Consider the following 21,200-nt stretch of genomic DNA (forward strand, 5'->3'; position numbering starts at 1 on the left):
GAGATAAATTGGAGGCAGCAGGAAGAGGAGGGAGGTGAGACAATGCAATGGTCTCTCAGTCAGAGAGGTCAGAGAACAGCAACTGACTCTCGGTCTCCTTGTATCATCCTCTTACAAGAGGAGATCCGTTTTGCAGGTCTGGGCTGGATCAGGTGGCTCCCAGTAGCACAACACTCAAAGGCCGGGGGAGCTGACAAAATTTCTGGCAGGTTCTACCAAGCTGGGAGAGATTCAGACCTAAGCTGATGTGATGATTTTCTGAAGACCAAGTTAATTAAGAGTGAAGAAGTTCCTCACCAGAAGGCTGGCTGAGAGGTCCTGACTGAGTGATTGACTGATTGGTTTGGGCATGGCAACCCAGGAAACCGTGTACTAAGATAAGAGCCTTCAATAACAACAATAGTAAAAAAGAGTAGTTAACATTTATCTCCTACTTGGTATGCATTAAGTACGGTGCTGAGTACTTTTCAATTACCTCATTTTATCCTTAGAGCAATCTTGGGAGATGAGTGCTTTTGTTAACTCCATTTTGCAGATGAGAAAACAGGAGCCAAAAAACAAAAATGAAAGTAAACAAATAAAAAAAGGCTATGGGAATTGCCTGGTGTCACTTGTCCTGTGGACAAAAAATAACTTGCCTGTGGATTAATGTGATTAATGTTTTAGTTACATAAAAAAGAATACATCAAATTACAAAAGAAACCAATTATGCTCAAAGTAATACGTGTTTTTTTTTAATTCAAGTTCATGTACCTCCTAAAATCAATCTGTAGACCAGGAATATGGTGCTGTCTTTCTAGAAAAAGAGGTTCCAATACCACAAAACAAGTTTTTTTTAAATATCAAAGCATATTTCAAAGGCTGTGTGACAGCTGCTGATTTCTGACCATTGCCAACTTTCCAACTTCCTAGCTCAAGAACCATTTCCTTCAAGTCTCCTCACACTCCTGTGCTCATTTCCATTGGTAACTGAGATGCTGCCATTCTGTGACAAACTGGGGTACATTAAATTTGGTGGATTTAAAAAGATTGGAATGGAAGTAAGTTTTTAAACATTGTTTGGGAAAAAAGGCGAAGGAGCCATCCCCTCCCCCTACAAGTCCAAGCAATTCCTTTTGTACTATTTAGCTCATTAGTTCAGCATAATGCATAACATAATTTTATTGATCCTAGCAAATTACTCTCTCCTCCTAGATTTCTGATCTCATTCATCTGAAAGCTCTCTAAGGATGCATATGACCGTCTATCCACATCTTCCCATGAGTTGACTCTACCCAAATATGTACCCAATAGGGATCTACCCAGTATACTGGAGACATCCTTTGCTGCTTCTTGACAGTGAAAAGAGCACTCTGGATACCTATTTTTACCATGGGAGCAGCCCATCTTTATTACTGTTATCATCATCATCATCTTCTTTATCAGTTTTATTTTCCTATCCCTTGATTCTTTGATGATGTCTTTCACTGCTGGTCCTTAGGGTTCCACATCAGTTAGGTATTACAGTCCATCAGTTAGCATTTTCTTGTTTTAATAGCATCTGACAATGCTGGTGCTAGTAACATGAGCCTTTGTTTTCATGGGAAGCTTAGGATCATTAAAGGAGCTTCACGATTGCTTGAAGGTAATCTGGCTCATTCCCTTCTTATTCACCTCTGGGTTTAACTCATTGCCTCACAGCAGGATTTTACTATCCATCATTTCGCTGAATAACAGGATTTTTTTTTCAGTGCTTGAACTAAATCAGTCACATCTAGTGGATTTTTTTATTTCTCTTTTCTTTCCTATAATATCCCCATTAGTATAGAAGATAAAGGAGGTACCACAGACACAAGCCCTGATTTTATGTTTCTCTTTGTCTGGTGAGTTGCCATGGCCAGAGGGTCCGATAGCCAGAGGTCCATTTATTGAGGGTAAACTAAATAGTTCTTAGCAAATCTGGTTTTTTTTTTAAATTCTTTGTTATCCAGGATGACTCTAAAGGAACAGGAATAACTGGCTCCAAGTTGATAGAACAGAAGTCAACAATAACTCTGATAGCAAAAAAAAAAAAAAAAAAGCCTATGAGATATTTGCATTAAGAGTCAATGTTTAAGATTAGACAGGTCATAGTCCCTTTACTCTGCTTAGATCAACTCACATCTGGGGCATCATTTTTAGTTCTGGGGATCATATTCTAGGAAGTGGAAACATGGAGCATGCCCAGGATAGACTGAGAAAGGATTATGAATGCTTTAAGATAAATCCATGTAAGGATCAGTTGGAAGAGCTGGAGATGATTAGCTTTGCAAGAAGACTTGGCTAGGACACGAACTCTATTTTCAAGTATTTGAAGGGTTGAATTTGGCCTGTCGTCCTTGGCCCAGAGGTCAGACCTAGAAGCTTTGGAATAGCAGTTAAAAAGAACCAAAATTAGGCTTGATATAATGAAAACCATCCTAAATATTTGAACTACCTAAAAGTGAAATGAAGAATCTTGGGGATAATGAATTGCTCCTCACTAGGGGCCTTCAGGGAAGGATTAGATTCTTATTCAAGTATGGTGTGGACTCCATGGTCTCTGAAGTCCTTACTGGTTCACTGATTCTGGGTCATCTGGGTTGAAATGCTTCTAACTTATCACGCTTCCTCCAACATTCTTGCCAAAGGAAAAAGATGACAAAACATAAAGGAAAGTTGGGTGTCTCTGGTAGCCACTGTCATTTGTACCTTCCCCCTGAGCAAGGGGGCTCTGTGATTTGGTTTAGTTGGCACAGCTCCCCTGGCTGCCAGGGAGATGACGCTGCCCATCTAGAGGGCGGGTGTTTTGGCGATGTTTCATCCAGCCTCTGGAAATGCTGATTTTCTGTCAGGAATCAGGTTGATATCGATTCTCTGCTCCTTTGAGACTTCTTTTCTACAGAGCTACTTTGGATTACTTGAACAAATGTAATTGAAGAGTTGCCTTGTCTCTTATTCAGGCTTATAAAGCAACAAAAATGAAAGCCACAAATTATCATGACAGTTAATTTTTAAGTCTATAAAATAGATTTGGTGCTGTTATTTCTAATAAAAAACGGTCAAGGACTTTGACTTCCAATGTGAAATTGTCCAATGGGTTCATTCTTTTTGCTTTCCTCTGATAAGCAAGAAAAGGCATTTCTTTCCCTTTTTAATTTTGACATTTTTTTCACAGAATAAATATTGATTTTCTGCCTTGAATAGGGCTAAAATTAATTTGTTTTATTTCCTACTCGACTGCCTCAGCATCTTTGAAATGGCCAGGGTAGCTCTAGGGAGATGAAGACGGGGAATGGACTTTTGCCATACGATTCAAAGCATCTATTAATAGAAACACAGTGTCTAAAATGAAATAAGGAAGAGTCACAGTGTACCCTGCTTCAATAGATCATCTCTGAAATGCTGAGCACAGTTCTGGGCACCATATTTTAGAAGGACATTGACACCCTGAAGAACATCCACAGAAAATCAGCTTGAGATGATGAGGGGATGGAAGCCAGACCTTTGAGAATTACTTTAAGGAGCTGGAGATCTTTAATAGACAAGAGATTATTAGGAGGGGCAGAGGGGGAAAAGATTTGGTAGTATATCCCCAGGATGAGAAGTGACTTGCCCACTTCCCTACAGCTAATAAGAGTCACAGGTTCAAACTTAAAAATCAAAATCTAGTATACTCTCCATTAAACTTTCCCTAGAAGATCATAGATGGAGCAAATCCCCTGTATTCAGACAGAGTCATTTCTCTGGCAGGGATATCCATGGAGAACTCTCTCAAACTTCTAGGAAGGTTTGGACTACATCATATTGGAGCTCATCTCCAACTCCCAGATGCTGTGATTTTAAATGTATCCACTATGCAGCAAATCCAACTAGCTGAAGAATGTCCTCAGAAAGGGGAAGGAAAAATATGACTCCCTTAGCAAAACTGACCTACCAATTAAGATGCTCAGAATGATTGGGAGAGAAGTATCTTCTTTTATCCATACAACTGTCCTTGGAGGCTATTATTATCTTCATTATAAGATGAGAAAACCAAGCCAGATAAAGCTTAAGTGACTTGCCCAGGAGTGAGTGTTTGATAAAACTTAAGTGACTTGCCCAGGAGTGAGTGTTTGAATCAGGATTTGAACTCGAGTCTTCTGAAGTCCAGTTCCATCCCTCACTAGCTGAGATTCACCAACTAATCCAGAACTGATTGCTGAAGATTCTATGTGGGGCTCAGCTTGGGGCATTGGTGTATAAAAATGGAGTTCGCTCCATGCATTCATGGAGTTTCTACAGTGATAATATTCACAATCAAAATAGAACTGAGAGAGTTGGCTCTAAAGCCAGGATATCTAGGTTTAATCCCTGCCGCTGAAAGATATAGATAATCTCGTTAGCACTTTGTGCTCTTAGAAACTGGCCCAAACCATACATGCCAAGAGGATGCCAGCCTACACTGGTGGATGTAGTTTCATCACCTGGGAGTTCCCAATATCACTGGAATGACAAGTTCAGTTCCCTCTCTAATGTAAAGTTTTAGAACCAAGACCAGTTGAATGAAGGTATGGATGACCTGTTATGAAAAAAAAGGGGGGGGAAGGACTAGATTAATTTTAGCATAAATAAGTTAGCTTGAATATATTACACATGTAGAATCACTCAGTAAATGGCCAGCTACTGAGGACATAGGAAAGAAGGAGCCAATCGCAACTAAAGTTTGAAATTTTCGTTAGCCATACGATGACTTAGGAAGTCACTAGGATGGATTTAAAGGCACAATTAATTGGAAATCACAAGAACAAGAGTCTAAATCTCGGTTCTTCTCCTTATTATTATCCTGCCCCTGGGTAAATAACTTACAATTTTCTGGACTCATTTTCTCTACTATAAAATGGACTCATAGATCTCAAAGATCTCTCTAGCTTTAATTCCTCTGGCACAATTTGAGCCGCAGTCAATGGTCAGAAAGATTTAAAAGGAAAATCAATCAAGTTTGGGTGATTCCTTTAACTTAGGACGGTGAGGGAGGAAAGACAGACATGGCTCAAGGGTTTTGAGGCAACTGTGGCGATTGGGAGGATGATGGCTCCATCAGTAGAAATAAGGGAATAGATTTGGGAAAAGAAAGCTCAAGTTTCTAGATTCCTCAGAAAATATTGGTAATGAGGACTGACCTTTTGCCATCTTAGAGTACCAAGTACACATTTCCAGTCGTAAAGCATTATCAAGACAGCCCCTGACATTATTAATGATCTAATGAAATGCCCAAGTCAGGTGTCCCTGAAACACTTTCCCATCAGTAGGAGATCACAGATCAATCCTGGCATCTCAGGCCCCCGAAGTGCAAACCAATTTCTTTGAATTCTGGGGAGCTTCTGCTGACCTTTAAGGAAATCTCAACACTTCCCTTGCAGAACAAGCTTTTTAATCATGGAATGACCTTTTCAGAATCCACGATGCTTCTCTGCTCTGTTTCCATTTTGCTGAACTTATATGGAAAATGAGCTGAGTATCATTAGGATTTCTCAGTACTGACCTGTAAATTCAGGCCCAGGTACCTACAGCAGTGGGAACATTTCGAACAAATATTAGAAAATGTCACAGGACTGCCCTCTTGAGTAAATCTCTGATATTTCTTGATGGATACAATGGAATAAGTAACAATCCAAGACTCTGGAAATCTTAGGAACAAGTAAGCTCTCCCTATCCTTTACTTGTCTAGCTGGGCTTTCTGACATCTCCTCTGTCTATTAGAGTCATTCAGGAACATGTTTTACCCTCTTACAGAAATCCCACTGCACTCTTCAGGACATTAGGCACTCTCAAAGGTAGCTCTTGCCCGTAGTTTGTAATAGTTTGTAATCAATCCTTCACGAAGGATTTATCCTTTGAGCAACCTTCCCCTGGTGCGACTGGATATTGAAGCAATTCATGAATGTTTAATATTTTGGTTTGCCAAAAGTTTAATGATTTTGCTGACCTGGGGGCTTCTTCTATTGAGGCAGAGGAAAGCTTCTGTCCAAGTCCTAATAAATGGTTTTCATGAGCTGCTGTGGGTTAAATAACCCTTTGCTAGTGGTTAAGCTTCTGAGGATGAAGAACCTTTACTGTAACCAATTTAAATTGTTTTACTGAAAGCTGCTGGGGGCCTCATGTGAGGGCTGCTTTATAACCATCCTGTGGTCACTAAGTCGCATGCTTGTGTCACCATACATTTTCTTGCTATCATTTTGAACCAAGTTTCTAAAGGCAAGCCAAGTAGGTTCCTTGTCCCTGGTTCCAGTTTCAGCTCAATGATCATTTTCCATGTCTAAGCTGTAAATACTGATTGACTTGAATTCAAGAGGAACATGTGCAAGCAAGTTTCTGAGGCAAGATTTGAACTTGGGTGTTCAGGTCAAGTTCTCTTCACTGTACCATGTAGGTGCCTTCTGTTATGGGCTGAAGAATTTTTTCAAATGTGTAATCCACTTAAATATATTTTCATATTTGCAACAAAAATCAGACTAAAAGGGAAAAAAAAACATGAGGATGGAAAAAACAACCAAACAAAAAGGTGAAAATCATGTGCTTTGATCCACATTCAATCTCCATAGTTGTCTGGATATAGAATGCACTTTTCTTCCAGTCTGTCCAAATTGCCTGGAATCACATCATTGTTGTTTGTAAATATCCATCCATTGCACTTAGATCATCAGATCAGTCGGCATCAATTGAGCCAAAAAGCTCCTAATGCTTGCTCTAATGTCCTCTTCATTGGTCATACATTCTGATTCTAGTAACTTGGTTTCCCTCTTTCCTTTTTCCTGAATCTTCCTGTATTTTATTCATGCTAGCATCTACAGCTATAAAACTTCCCCCAACACCTGCTTTGGCTGCATCCCCAAAGTCGTGGCAGATTGTCTCATTATTGCCACTCTTGAGTGATGTGCTCAAGAGTTCTGAGAGAAAGCTTGATATGGTAGTAAGATCACAACATTTATGGTCCAGAGGCCCGAGTTTCAGGCTAACTCGGTACTGCTTAGCTGTGTGGCTGTAAATAGGTCATTTTATTTCTTTATTCCATTTCTCCATCCTAATAGGGATGACTCCCTGCACAGGGAGTCACCTGGCATACTGGACTTATGGGAATTGAAGGTATCCCATGATGCAGCTTTGTTTTTAAGAATGTGAGCTTCAGGGCTTGGACTGGGGAAGGGACACATTTCTACAAAATGGATTTTTTAGTATGCTCCCCCCCCTTTCAATAATCTGTTTCATAGATGAAGCAGCTTTGTGTCTGAACGAGGGACCAGAAGATCCCATATTTATGCCTCAGCTCTGGCTTACTCATTGTTTGCCTTTTGGCAGGTGCCTGAGTCTGCCTCACAACCCTGAGAAGATGGGTAGTGTAGTGGGTGGAGCCCTAGCTCTGGAATCAGGAGGATCTGAGTTCAATACCACTCTCAGATACTTACTAGCTGTGTGACCTTAGCAAGGTACTTGACTCCATTTTGCCTCAGTTTTCTCATTTGTGAAATGAAATGGAGAAGAAAATTGTGAACTACTATACTATCTTTGCTAAGAAAATCCCAAATGGGGTCACAGAGAGCTGGACTTGACTGAAATGACTCAACAACATCAAAATGAGCAGACATAGGTATTGTGCTAGAATGGTGCTTCTGGAAGGCTCAGCTACCTCAATTTTTATAGATGAGGAAACTAGGGCTTAGTGAAGAGCAATGGGCCTGCCAGTGGCTATCCAGATCATAAGAAGCACAGGTGGGACTGGAATCCAGTTTTTCCAGCTCCAAATCTAACACTATTTCCACTAACGAGATATTGTTCTCTCATACACATGCAGAATGCAAAAAGGTCCTCAAAAACTCCCACTAAAATGATGTAACAGGTCCAAGAAAACACATCATCTGATTTGAGGAGACAAGTTGACTCAATTCATTAAAGCCAAAACTAGGATTTAGCCTTATTGTGAAATCGGTATACTTGAAATACATAGAGACTGATCTTGTTCTAATAGTCATTAGGGAAAAGGGACCTGGGTAGTTATAGTGTCTTCTATTTTACCGTCAATTTCTTGATTTAGTTTCTTCTTAGAGATATTCTAATATCAGCAATCATTTTATTATGCCCACACTTTTTGGGTGACGACTACCACTTTCCTGGTAGTAAACATCTAGCATCGCATTTGCGATCCAATCCTGCCAGAAACACTTACAGATACCATGGGGGAAACGCCCTGATTTTGGCTTGTAACCTGAACCACGTAGGAATTCCCCAGTGAAGCCATAGAACTCCCCAGCTAGGACTCGGAAAAAATCCAGATCTTGCCCTTGTGGAGTTATATTCCCTGAGCTGTTTTAGGAGATCACAGAATTTCACTACTTCATGGAGTTTTTGAAATATTCTTGTGGTTTACCCCCAAACCTCACAGAGAATTCATTCCTTTACCTTATTTAGCAAAATAAGAATCCTTCACCTCCAATCAAGGCAAGGGGTATATGAGTGTTATTATTTAATTATTATTATTAGTTCATATTATACAATTTAATTTGGATTTATTTAATATATTGTGATGTGATTATCATGGTATTATATAATATAATGACACTATACAACATTGTGTAATATTTGATGTTACTTGTTAATATTCACTGTATATTAACCATCTCTAAGATGGTAAATCAAAATGGGATTCTCTCGATCACTTTACTAGTGATACTTGATCTACCTTGTTCTCTCTGTCCTGCTGCAGAGCAGCAAGGAGATGGACATGCTCAGTTGCAACCAGTATCTGCTTGTATCCCAGTGTCTCGCACTGGCCGACACCAGAAGAAGACGCTGTTTTAGTAGCAAGCTCCCGACTTCTCCCAAGCAATTCTTTTCCTAGTAGGGGCCATCGTGTCTACTGTGCTCACACTTTAGGGGCGACCAGCATCACTTTCCTGCTAGTGGCTTGCCAGCATCTCAGAACCTCCCTAGTTGTGACCTGCTTTTCCAGGAACACTTTTAGATATTATCAGAATTTTATATGTTGACTTGTCTCCAGTTGGTGTCCAATATAACAACATTTTTAAAAATACCTTCCTCAGCTGGAAACTGAGTGGATGTCCATCAATTGGAGAATGGTTGGGTAAATTGTGGTATATGAATGTTATGGTATATTATTGTTCTGTAAGAAATGACCAGCAAGATGAATACAGAGAAGCTTGGAGAGAATTACATGAACTGATGCTAAGTGAAATGAGCAGAACCAAGAGATCATTATATACGTCAATAACGATACTGTATGAAGATGTAATCTGATGGAAGTGGATTTCTTTGACAAAGAGACCTAATTCAGTTTCAATTGATCAATGATGGACAGAAGCAGCTACACCCAAAGAAAAAAAAAACACTGGGAAATGAATGTAAACTGTTTGCATTTTTGTTTTTCTTCCCGTGTTATTTCTACCTTCTGAATCCAATTCTCCCTGTGCAACAAGAAAACTGTTTGGATCTGCACACATACATTGTATCTAGGATATACTAGGACATATTCAATATATATAGGACTGCTTGCAATCTAGGGGAGGGGGTGGAGGGAGGGAGGGAAAAAGTGGAACAGAAGTGAGTGCAAGGGATAATGTTGTAAAAAAATTACCCTGGCATGGATTCTGTCAATAAAAAGTTACTATAATAATAATAATAATAAAATACCTTCCTCTTTAAGAAACCTTCCTGGGTGCTATAGATACAGAAGTTAAAAAAAAAAAAGTTCTTGACTTCAGGAAGCTGACATTCTACTGGAGAGAAATGATACATACTGAGAAAAGTTTATACAAAATGTAGACAAAATAAAGGCAAAGTTTTTGGGAGATGGGGAAAAAGAGAAAAAGAGATACCTTAATTACTGAAGGTATCAGGAAAGAAGTTGCATCTGAGCTGTATTGAAAGGAACACATTATTTCAAGATAATTTTTTAAGGGAAAAGAATATTCTAGGCATACGAATAACCTGTGCAAAGGCTAGTTTGTCAACAACCCAGCAGGGGTGTACTTCAGCCAGCTGAAACTGGCTTAGAAGAGCTGATAATTAAATTTTCAGTGTGAAGACTTGTTTGTGGAAAATCAGCTACAAATCAGGACTTGATTTACTGCTTGGTTGAATTCCAGACTTAATGAAGTAAATGAGGAAAAATAATGTGGGTTAAATTAAATGTCTATTATTATATATTTTTAAGAGTTCAGGTTGTTAAAAATTTAACAGCACATTCCAAGAACATAGACTAGGTAAGGGGAAGTAACATGACATCAGTTTGAGAAGGTATGTTTTAAGGAGACTGGCTGGAGCCAGATAGAAGACAAAAGACACTCCAGAAACCTTGAGTTTGGCCCGGAGGCATGGAAACCTGTGTGGTTCACTACTGACCTCACTGGGTGTTCCAAGGGAAAAAAAGGTTTCTATTAGTAGGACTAGAGCTGAGGCTCATCATGAAACATGAAAGCCTGGGACTCACGAAGCCATTTTCGCATCTCTGGCCACACTTGGGGTACTCATCAGCAGCATCTTCAATCTCCATTACTTATTGTACATCCAGACTCATCCCCTTTTATTACTTGGCTGCAGTTCTGGCTCCTTTGTTCTTTTGGCTTTCTTTTCTTTATTAAACTTTACACTCTCCCCATTGCAACCCTAGCACGTTGAGGCAAGAAGCATTGCTATTCTACCAACGTTGGTGCACCAATGCCCATAGTCACCCAGAGAAAATGTTTCAGCGCTGGGACTCAAACCTAGTCTTCCTGAATCCAAGTCCTAGGCACTTCCCACTCTCGCCCATTGCTGGGGGTGGGAGGGTGGGAAGAAACGACGAGTGCATCACGCAAATATTAATTCACAGAATTTTTTGCTACTCACACACACAAAAAAGAATAGTACCTGGCAGAGATCAGCGACAGCTTCAGTGGTTTTAATGTCATCCTCCTCTTCGAGATCATAACGAGTTAATCTCTGCTTTTCCAGGACTTCGTGATAAGCCTGAAATTAATATGAAGAGAGATTGTTAGTGAGAACATGTGAAGCTGTTTTCACAAATATGGCCCCGTTGGGTTTGGTTTTCTTACAGGCTTCTCTTTCCAAGTCTGCAAAACACTTTCCTAAATCTTTTCTAAGTTGTACATGTTCATCTTTGGCTCTGAGAACTTGAGTTTCTGTCTCAGAGCAGAAAACAACTGAAAGAACCCTTTTCAGAATCACAAAAGAAGGGAACCACACAGAATCACAAAGCAAGGGAACCACACCCGTAAAGTCCGTCAGGTGGTATTTATACTTACAAGGTGTGCTGAGAAAGGAATACACCTGATGACTTTGTGCCTGAAGGCTCAAGACAAAACTTTTGAATATCCCATAGCACAATGAGAAAGTGAAGTTAGATGATGGTTTGTATTCTAGTTTCAACATGGACTAATCATGTATGACTGTGGTCAAGTCATTTGACTCAGTTTCCTTGTCTGTAAAAATGAATGAATTCTACTTGAAATATCTTTTGCACAGATATGTCATAACAAAAGTAGTTTTGTAAGCTTAAAAAGCATAGAAATTAGAGTAATTATTATTGCCTGTCTCCAGAGTTCACTTCTGCTGATTTTCTTAATAATATGAAATGTGACTCTATTCTTTAGGTTGACCTACTTAAATATACCCAGAATTACACAGTGGGGATGAACCACAGAGGTTGTTCAATATAATCCATATAAGAATAAAATCCTTTCACAGCATCCACAAACAATGGTCATCAGTCTTTGCCTGAAGACCTTTAGGGAGAGGGAATATACCCATCTCCTGAAGCAGGCTACTGAACTTTTGGAGAACCCTTACCAATGGAAAAAACTTTCCTTTTATAAAGCCCCAGTTGACCTTTCTGGATTTCAAATATTACTCCAAAATCTAGGCATTCCTTCATAAGAATAGCTGCATTCCCTTTGGAGGGTGGACAACATGGTGCAATGAATAGAGCTGGGAATGTAGCTTCTGGGTCCCCAGATTTAAACTCTGTCCACTGCTTACACCTGAATGTTACTTCATCTATAAAATGAGTCTTGAACAAGATCATCTGAAAGCTGATATTCCAGGGACTATTTTTGAAGGGACCTTTCAATTTTCCTTTTCCATATACTGCATGTAAACAGGCCCTTGTGCTTGAATGGTATGTGCTGTGTGTGTGTGAAGGTCAGTTTATGAATTATCCTTCTAGCACCAATAATCTCTGTTCTTTGTGTCCAAATGACACTCTATTTTTGAAAGTCCTTTCCAGGTTTGACATCCTAATCTTTGAAGACCATCAAATCATCACCACAGATAAATAAATAAAACATGGTGACATATTCTACTTGTCTTTTTCAGGTCAATAAACACTTGCTATTCTGAATTCTTGCCCTATAAAGACCAGGTTTGCTGGAGACCTTGTGACAGAGAGTCTTACAGCTGAGGGATAGTAACTGCATTAGCAAATTCCCCAAGTGAAATCACAAAACTGCCACTGCACCACCAACAGGAAGATTGCAAAAGCAGGAGGGGACCAGAGAGTCAAACTGATTGAATACACATGGCTTATTTGACTTCAATAGAGTCATGTTTTAAAACTGAAGCTGTTAGAGAATGGAGGTGAGCTGGGGAGGGGTCAAGGAACACATACTTTAAATGGGTGTTCTTGGAACTAGTCATGATTCTCTTGCATTATTTCTGCTCTTGAAAGAGAAGGATGGATTTAAAAATAACTCGGGAGGTTGGTGACATGCTGACAATTATCAGGGAAGCAGCAGTCTCAGCATGCTGGGCTCCATCTCGTTCTAAGCAGTACCTGGTTATTAGGGGAGAGAGGCTGAATTACACACTCTGATATCGATCAAGTATTAAGGAAGACACTTGGGATTTCAGAGAGTATTGACATCTTTTTGCAACAAAGAATGGAGAAGTCAGTGAGGAGGAATGGAAGTCAGAGTCACAGAATTTCAGTCAGAAAGGCTGTCTAGTCCAAGGCAGCTGTCTAGTCCAAGTTGGATCTAGAAAAAAATCCCCTTTATTAAAAAGATTCATTTTACAAGAACAGATCAGATAGACTCTACTTGAAGATCTGGAGTGAGGGTAACTCGTCACCTCGAGAAGCCTTCAGTTCTACTTTTGGGTCTCTCTTAACTGTTAGGAGCATTTTCCTGAAGTTTTCTTCCATCACCTCTTTGGACTCCTGGAGCTAAATAGACTAAAGGGCTAAACAAACCCTTCACCTACTTAAAGAAGCTCTTCTGTTCCCTGACTCTTCAGTTCTCTGAAGTAAACATCTCTGCTCCATTGAATCAATCCTCATCTTAACTGGATACTCCACTATCCTGGATGAGCTCCCTCGAGTGAGCAGAAGGCAGAGTACTCCTAGATGGGCATAGGTAAAATCTATTTCCCTTCACTGGGTTGCAAGGTTTTGGAACAGAAGGGGCCTCAGAGGTCATCTGATCAGTGATCTCCAACTTAAGTAGACATGGGGTCCATTTCAGATTGGGCTGCATCATAACCGTACATCTGATACCTCTGGACCCTTGGCCCTGTTTAGAAAATAAACTAAGGCTCAGATAGGAAAAGGGACTTTTCAATGTTTGGGCAGACCTGAGATTTGTAGTCAAGTCTCTTGTTCCAAATGCAATGTTCTTTAAGTTATGCCTTCTTATTAGGATGGTGGGAATCAATTAGACTCTTTACTAAAATCTTAGATTTTAACTACCTCCCTAATAAAGTTAGAGATCAGTTGAGTTGAGTCAGTTACTAAAACTGTAAACTGAAAAGAAGTTGATGTCTTTGTTGGGAGAGAGACTTTCCTCATCCAGAGTTTCTGTATCAGTGATACATCACTGTCCCCTTGTGATGATGTTAAGGTAATTAAGTTGCATCTCAACCCCTAACTTGTTACTCTATTGATAGAAGTGTCAATTTGTGTGGTCTTGAAGGTCCTACCCATAGATCAGTGACTCTAACATTGATAAAAACTAGAATTGTCCATCTTTAAGTTCTTTCTTTCAGAAGATGTTGAGTTACTCCAGCTGTCCTGCAAATCTGTACTGCTCTTTTTCCTCATTTCTGCCTCCTAGTTTCACTGGCTTCTTTAAAACCCCAACTAACCTCCATCCTTTCCAGATTCCCCTTAATTCTAGTTCCTTCCCTCGGTTAATGATTTCCAGTCCACTCTGCAAAAAGCTTGTTTGTACACAATTGTTTGCATGCTGTCACCTCCATTTGGCAATGATTACAAACATGAGGACAGAGGATTTTCCCTTGCCTGACTTTGTTTAGCTGACAGTTAACCCAGTGCCTGGCACATCGCAGGACTTAATCAATATATATTGACTTAGTGACACAACAGGCACAAGGATGGTCACAGAATAGCAATATGTCCGAGTTGAAAGGAATCAAAGAACCAAAAACTTTAGTGCTGGAAGACATTGTAGGGCACAGACTGTCATATAGAACAGACCCCAGAGCATAGAATGTCAAAGCTGGAAGGAACTTTGCAGATTACGTATTTCAAATCTCTCATTTTATTGAGGGATAAAAAAGAAACCTTGCCTAAGGTTCTAAACCTGGCAAGTGGTTCTTAACTATAGTGTTCTTGGTGATTTTCTGGAGGTCTTGGGACCAGCCTTCTTTTCAGCAGATTAATCACAACAAGGATAGCTAGGTGTTAAAGTCCAAAAGTCTTTATTGGCTCCTTGCCTGGGACTGGGCAGCTTTCTGGAGGTCCTTTCAGACCGGCCTTGGTCTCCATGGAGGAAGTGCAGGAGGCCAGCCACCACGGTGGCGTGAGATGAGGTGAATGAAGTCCTCTGAGTCGGAGGGCTTCTGCCCTCCATGGACGATGGAATGAATCTGTCTCTGCGTTCCTCCTGGCTTATATGCTCTATTCGGATTACATTATCATAGGTGTGAATCTTCTAGAATTATATTAATTACTAAATACATGTTCTGGACTAGAGAATCACCATGCTAAACTAGATAACCACTGTCTTTATCAATTCCAGCATGTAAGAATCCTTATTTCAAGTACAAAGTTCTGGCCCATAACAAGTCTTGACTTCCAAGTTCTTTATTTTTATTTTATTTTTTTAATTTTTAAAAATTTTTAATTTAATTTAATTTTAATTTAATTTAAAAATTCTTTAATATTTATATCTATTTTACATCAACATCTAGATATGTAATATTTAATGGAAAAGACAAGAGACTGGCTGGCATCTTAAATGCTATGAGGCTCATTTTATGCCATTGGGAGCATAGGGAAGTTTATTTTGTTGGTGGTGCATATTCTTCATTCCATGGAAACTCTAAAGAACTGCCCATTACTCTGTTGAGTGTTCACCTGTCAATAAACAATGAGAGGAGGTCCAGGGACATGTTGGTGGTTCTTTCAGGGGGTGTCACTCTTGATTGCCCATGGCCCCAGCTGATCCAGGCTTGGAAACCTGTTTTGGGTGGTTTGATTGACAACAAATATGATTTTTCAAGAAGTCACTAGGAGGACATTACCTTAATTACCTCACCAGGGTCAGTCATCTTCTGTGCTTTTCCAAGGAGATGTACTCTCTCTTGTTTGTGAGCCAAGCTCATTTTTTCTATCATTGCCTCCCGACGAGCCAGAGAAGTCTTAATTAGGTCCTTACCTCGCTGAACAAATTCTGAAAGATAATTGTCTCATGTTACCGGTTTGGAAAAAAAATCCCAGATCTCAAAAAGGGAAAGGAAACAACAACACAGACAATGATAACAAGAAAGATCTCTCAGTGGCTAATTTGACTAAAGTTAGAGGTGCTAAGAAACCATTACTGAATTACTGATTCAGCTTTGACTTCTAGATGTTTTACAGTGATGTGTTTTTTCAGGTACAAGATATTCTTCTATTTTCTAAGAGAGGTATAGTCATCTGTCCAAACTATTGAAGATATAGCCGGGGTGAAAATCTGAATCGGATTTTCTGCCCAGTGTTCTTTGTAAAGCTCCATGTTGTTTATACAACACCTCATTTTCTATTTCCAAAATTCTTTTTTTTTCATATCTGCATTATAACAAATTGCTTTTCAGTGGGGAGAATATGTGACAGCTTTTCTAAGCTAATTCTGTTTTTCCCTTAATGGATTCTGTAGTAAGATTATAATTATTTTTGGTGTAATCAGTGAATTATTTTTCTCATCTGTTTTTGCTCTGCTGTCACTCTGGTAACCCTCGATGAGCCACAGCATCTTCCAGCCCTAGTGTTAGATGATTTTCTAGAATACATATTTCAACCTCTATAATTTGGATGCAAAAAAGGAAAAAATCCCAAAGGGAAGAATTTCAAAGTTGGAAAGTGAGAGGTCATCTGGTCCAGAGGCATTAAGTTCTTGACCATGGACTGCATGTGACCAAAAACATACTCAAACCATTCAGATGGGATTGAGAGATATTTAGCAAAATTAAAAAAAAAAACACACAATAAAACAGAAAAAAAAATTACATTTTAAAACTAAGTCAATGTGAGTCCCATAGGGAACCTCATGGAAAGATTGCTTGCCCTATTTCTATTTGCATCCAAAACTACTTACCTGAACAGGAATCCCTAAGAAATGGGCCTCCAGCCTCCTCTGAAAAAGACCATTAGTGGTGAGGAATTGACCACCTTCTGAGACAGCCCAGTCTAGTTTGAATGAGCAACCTGAATCTGCCTCTTTACAAGTTTTATCATGGTTGCTGGGTCTGTCTTCTTGGGCAAGCAGAATGAGCGTCATATATTTTTTTTTTTACCAAAATCAGAATCCTTATGAAATGCCTGCAGATAGCAATTATTTCCTGCTCTGGTTTGGATTTGAGATTTAGATCTTCTCTCAGCTAATCTTTGGGAATTTCTTGAGTCCATATTCCTATCATGCAACTATCAGATTATGGAATATTCTGGTTGCCCTGTTCTGGACACACCCTCATTTGCTAACATTCTTCTCCAAGTGGTCCAGATGTGATCCATCAGAGAACAAAGGGACCAACACTTGCACCCAGCCTCTCCCCCCACTTTTTTTTTTTTTTGCTTCTTTATTCGGCTTCTCCTAAACAGGTTCTGCTTTTTTAACTTGATTACAAAGGCAGAGTTGATGTTTTATATTTAATATCTTCTTGGATCTTCTGTGTCTGCCCAGTCTTATCCCAACTGGGAGCTCAATAGCTCTGTTATTGCTTATAGTGGGGAAGTATCTGCCAATCAATATTTCTCATTCTGAGAGTCAATGTGTTCTTTCTTACTTAAAAACATTTATAATTTTAAATACATATTCTACATGCATGATATATATATATATATATGTGTGTGTGTGTGTGTGTATGTATGTACATGTATAGATGCTGTGTCCTTAGGCCAAATATTCTCATTTTTTAAAGTAAAAAGCAATTTTATTTATTACTGGTTTCCTTTATGTTCTATGCATTTATTCTATGAATGTAAAAACAGACTTTTAAGAATGATGAAGGAACCCAGGCTACATGTACACACCAACATTCAGAGGCCTTGCTTGATACTGTGAGGAACATGGGAGAAAAACAGATCACGTTTCTAAAGCACCTTCTGATTCGCAAAGTGCTTTCTTCAAACCAGCTCATGGAGGCAGATCATATTATCATCTCCATTTTACAAATGAGAACAAAGATGGATCTCCTCATGATCAGCTGATTTGCTCCTGGCCTTATGGGTAGTATAAGAGCTGGGTTGGGAATCACCGTCTTTTGATTCCATTGCCTGTGCCCTTCCCACTCCCCAGGCTGCTTCTAAAGAGAAGGAAATAATGTGCTTTTCCTTAGTCAAAGATTTTTTTTTTTGAATAAGCTCAATAAACAGGAAATGGTTAAGGAATAGCATACAACTCTCTGTGGGCATAAATTCAACAATTATTTGTTAAGAGTTGTCTATGTAAAATAAATAAATGGATAAGTAAATGGATATGTGAATATGTGAATGGATGAATGATTGAATAAATGCATGAATAAACCCACAAGGAAGTACATACGTGATCAATAAAGTCCTCATGTTAGTATACCTTTTGAATGATGTCAACATGACCCAAAACAGAGCCTTTGCTAGTAATTATAACAAAAATTAAATTATAAGTGCATAGAGAACATAAAATAAAATTCTGATAAGGGAGGAGTCAGTGAGGAGAAGAGGGGGAAAAAACACTGGATTGGAGGTCAGGAGACCCAGGTTACTTAATATTTCTGAACTATTAATTGTTTCATTTAAGGTAGCAAGGAAGCACGGAGAGTAGACTGCTTGTCCTGGACTCAGGAAGAACTGAGTTCAAATTTTGCCTCAGACTTAGTTGCTTTGTTTCCCTAGACAAGTCATTTCACCTTTGTTTGCCTTACTTTCCTTATCCATAAAGGAAGGAAAGGGGGAAACAAGCAATTATTAAGTATCATTAAGTATCTCACTAGATCTTTACAATGACCTTGGGAGATGGATGCTATTATTATCCTCATTTTACAGTTTAGGATACTGAGGCAGGCAGAGGAAGGGAGAGGGTAAAATAGTACCTACTTCCCAGGATTGCTGTAAAGACTGAATTAGACTGTGTTTACAATAAGTGCTATATAACTTATTATTATTATTAACAAAGGGGTCAGGTTAGAGAATTCCTAAAAGCCTCTCTGTTGACCATTGGATGCTGATGCTTCAAGTTGGGAAGTGGGAGGTGGACAGAAGGGGCAAAGAGAACATGGGCTTCTGGGAAAAGACAAAGATTTCAACAGGGGAAAATAAGGTAAATAAGGGAGGAAAACAGAAGAGGGAAGAGTTCTGGGGAATGTCAGAACAGTGAGCTGGGCCAGAGGCTGCAGTATGGACTGTGAGGGCCAGGAGAAGTTGGGGTAATCAGAAGAGCATCCTGGAAGCAAAAACCAAGAATCAACAACTCTTAAAAGGAATGAATCAAATAGGACACAGACTCCCGGGTTCCACTAAAATGCATTTTTATGAATAATGGCGCTCTTTCGGCATTCTTGATAGAGATTGGCTGTGTGATTTATGAGGCAATTAAGACTTATTTACTTAGGCAGTTACCAAGCTAAGGTCACATCACACAGCAATCCCTTCTCTGACAGGAGTCCCAACCATAAGCAACACATATCATCAGTCTCAAAATAGATTGTGAGAATATGTTACACATAAGAATGAAGGCAGTGAGATGTACTAGAAGGAGCAGTGGACACAGTGGGGAGGAAACCCAAGCGTGAGTCCCAAATCTGATGCTTGTTAGCAAGGAGGATTTGGGACAGTCATTAGTATTCTCTGAGCCTCTGTTTTATCATCTGTAAAATGGAAAAAGCTATACCAGGACTGATTACTTATTGGTTTCACTAGGGTTTATGTTGGAAGAGACCCTAGTTGAGTGGTCTCATTGCAAGAGAATGAAACTGAGGCCCAATGGAGAAAAAGTAAATGGCTGATCCAAGGATTCATCCTGGTAGGTCACACTACCACAAATTACCGGGAACAAAGGGTTTAGTAAGCCCTAAAGTGCTAGAGAAATGTAAATCATTAGCAGAGAAATAGGGGAAGGATTGGAAGTCCCAGGATTCTTGGTTCAATCTTGGTCACTGTTACATGACCTTGGACAAATCACTTTCCCTTTTGGGGGCTCAGCTGCCTCCTCTGGAAAGTAAAAATGTTGGAGAAGCTGATCTGAATCCAACTCTAAATTGTCTGATCTGTTCTTATTAATGATAAAAGCAAGCATCAATTATATTCATTGAACTTAAGTTTAATCTTAATATTTGGATAAGACTTTCACACATATGATCTTAGTTGGTCTTTGAGACACTAACCCTTGCAATTTGTACAAACAGTTTTACCATTCCCTTGTCACATCCCGACATGGCATACAACCAAAAACACTGGCCAGGAAGGGGCTGGCTCAGGATCTAGGTCACCCACCTCAAAGAGCGGGGTTCTTTCTGCCCAAAGATGCTAGGGACAGTATCTTAGTCCATTAAAGCCAATAAGCCCCATTGTGGACTTGGGTGTGCATTTAGGAGGAATGAGAAAGAATAAGAGAAGAGACAGGGAAAAGCAGAAAAGATTCAAGGAAAAGAAGGACTAAAAAGAGGGGAGAAGGAAGGTGGGAGCCCCTCTGCCTTGCAGCTGCTCCCCTTGACGTGCCATATTTCAGCTGAGGCAGGATTCATTAAAGTGACAAACAATTTGCTTCTTGCTGGGAATAAACAAGATTAAAGACTAAGCAATTCACACACAGGGATTGCTGCACAATGGCGGCAGTAGCAAGTTGACAGATTCCTTTGATCGGCTTAATTTGCTCGTGCAAACCTACTGTAGAGGCTGTGCTTTTAACCTAAATGGCCCCGTATAAAACGTGAGAGTGGTCCATGATCAAGATCTCAGTGAGAGAACAAATAAAGTGACAATCACAAAGAGACATGATGATACCGGGGGGGGGGGGGGAGATACTTCTTTTCAACTGAAAGATATATATTAAAAGACTCAGCTTTCCAATTTGGAGCTCTGTCCAAAGGATAACCAAACTGTCCATACTCTTTGACCCAGCAACAGCACTTGGAGATCTGTATCTGAAATAATTTTTTAAAAGCGCAGAGATGGAGGAGACCTCTGCATATAAACAATGTTTGTACCAATTTATTGTTTTGTTTTGGTTTTGGTTTAGTTTTTTGTAGTGGCAAAAAATTGGAAATTAAAGGGATGTCCATCAGTTGAGAATGGCTGGACAAGCTGTGCTATATGAATGTAATGTTATACTATTCTATGCTAAGAAATGATGAGCAGGCAAATTTCAGAAAAACCTGGAAAGACTTAACATAAACTGGGGCTGAGGGAAGTGAGCAGAACCAGGCAAACATTGTACACAGTAATGGCAAGATTCTGTGATAATGCCCAATGATAGATTAGCTTTTCTCAGCAATACAGTGATCCAAGACAATTCCCATAGACCGGGGATGGAAAACGCCATCCACAGCCAGAGAAATATGGAGACTGAAGGCAGATTGCAGCATACAGTTTTTGCCTTATTGCTTTCATATTTTTTTCCTTTTCTTCTATTTCTCTTTATACAATTTGATTAATGTGGAAATATGGTTTACACGATAATACATATATAACCAATATCAAATTGTCTGCCATCTCAGAGATGGCAGGGAGGAGGGAAGGAAGG

General features: G+C 39.5%; 1 protein-coding gene across 2 annotated transcripts in view; it reads right to left on the reverse strand.

Moving 5' to 3' along the window:
* The window catches only part of EVC (EvC ciliary complex subunit 1), a 107,384-nt gene that overhangs the window by 43,675 nt on the left and 42,509 nt on the right, over positions 1–21,200 (reverse strand). For both annotated transcript variants that reach the window (XM_031943804.1, XM_012552338.3), the window contains exons 10-11: positions 15,529–15,677; positions 10,900–10,998 (exon numbers count right to left, since the gene is read on the reverse strand). In XM_031943804.1, coding sequence (XP_031799664.1) covers positions 10,900–10,998; positions 15,529–15,677 — 248 coding nt within the window. The remainder of the gene's footprint in view (positions 1–10,899; positions 10,999–15,528; positions 15,678–21,200) is intronic.

This window comes from Sarcophilus harrisii, chromosome 6, assembly GCF_902635505.1.
Source record: "Sarcophilus harrisii chromosome 6, mSarHar1.11, whole genome shotgun sequence".
Lineage (NCBI taxonomy): Eukaryota > Metazoa > Chordata > Mammalia > Dasyuromorphia > Dasyuridae > Sarcophilus > Sarcophilus harrisii.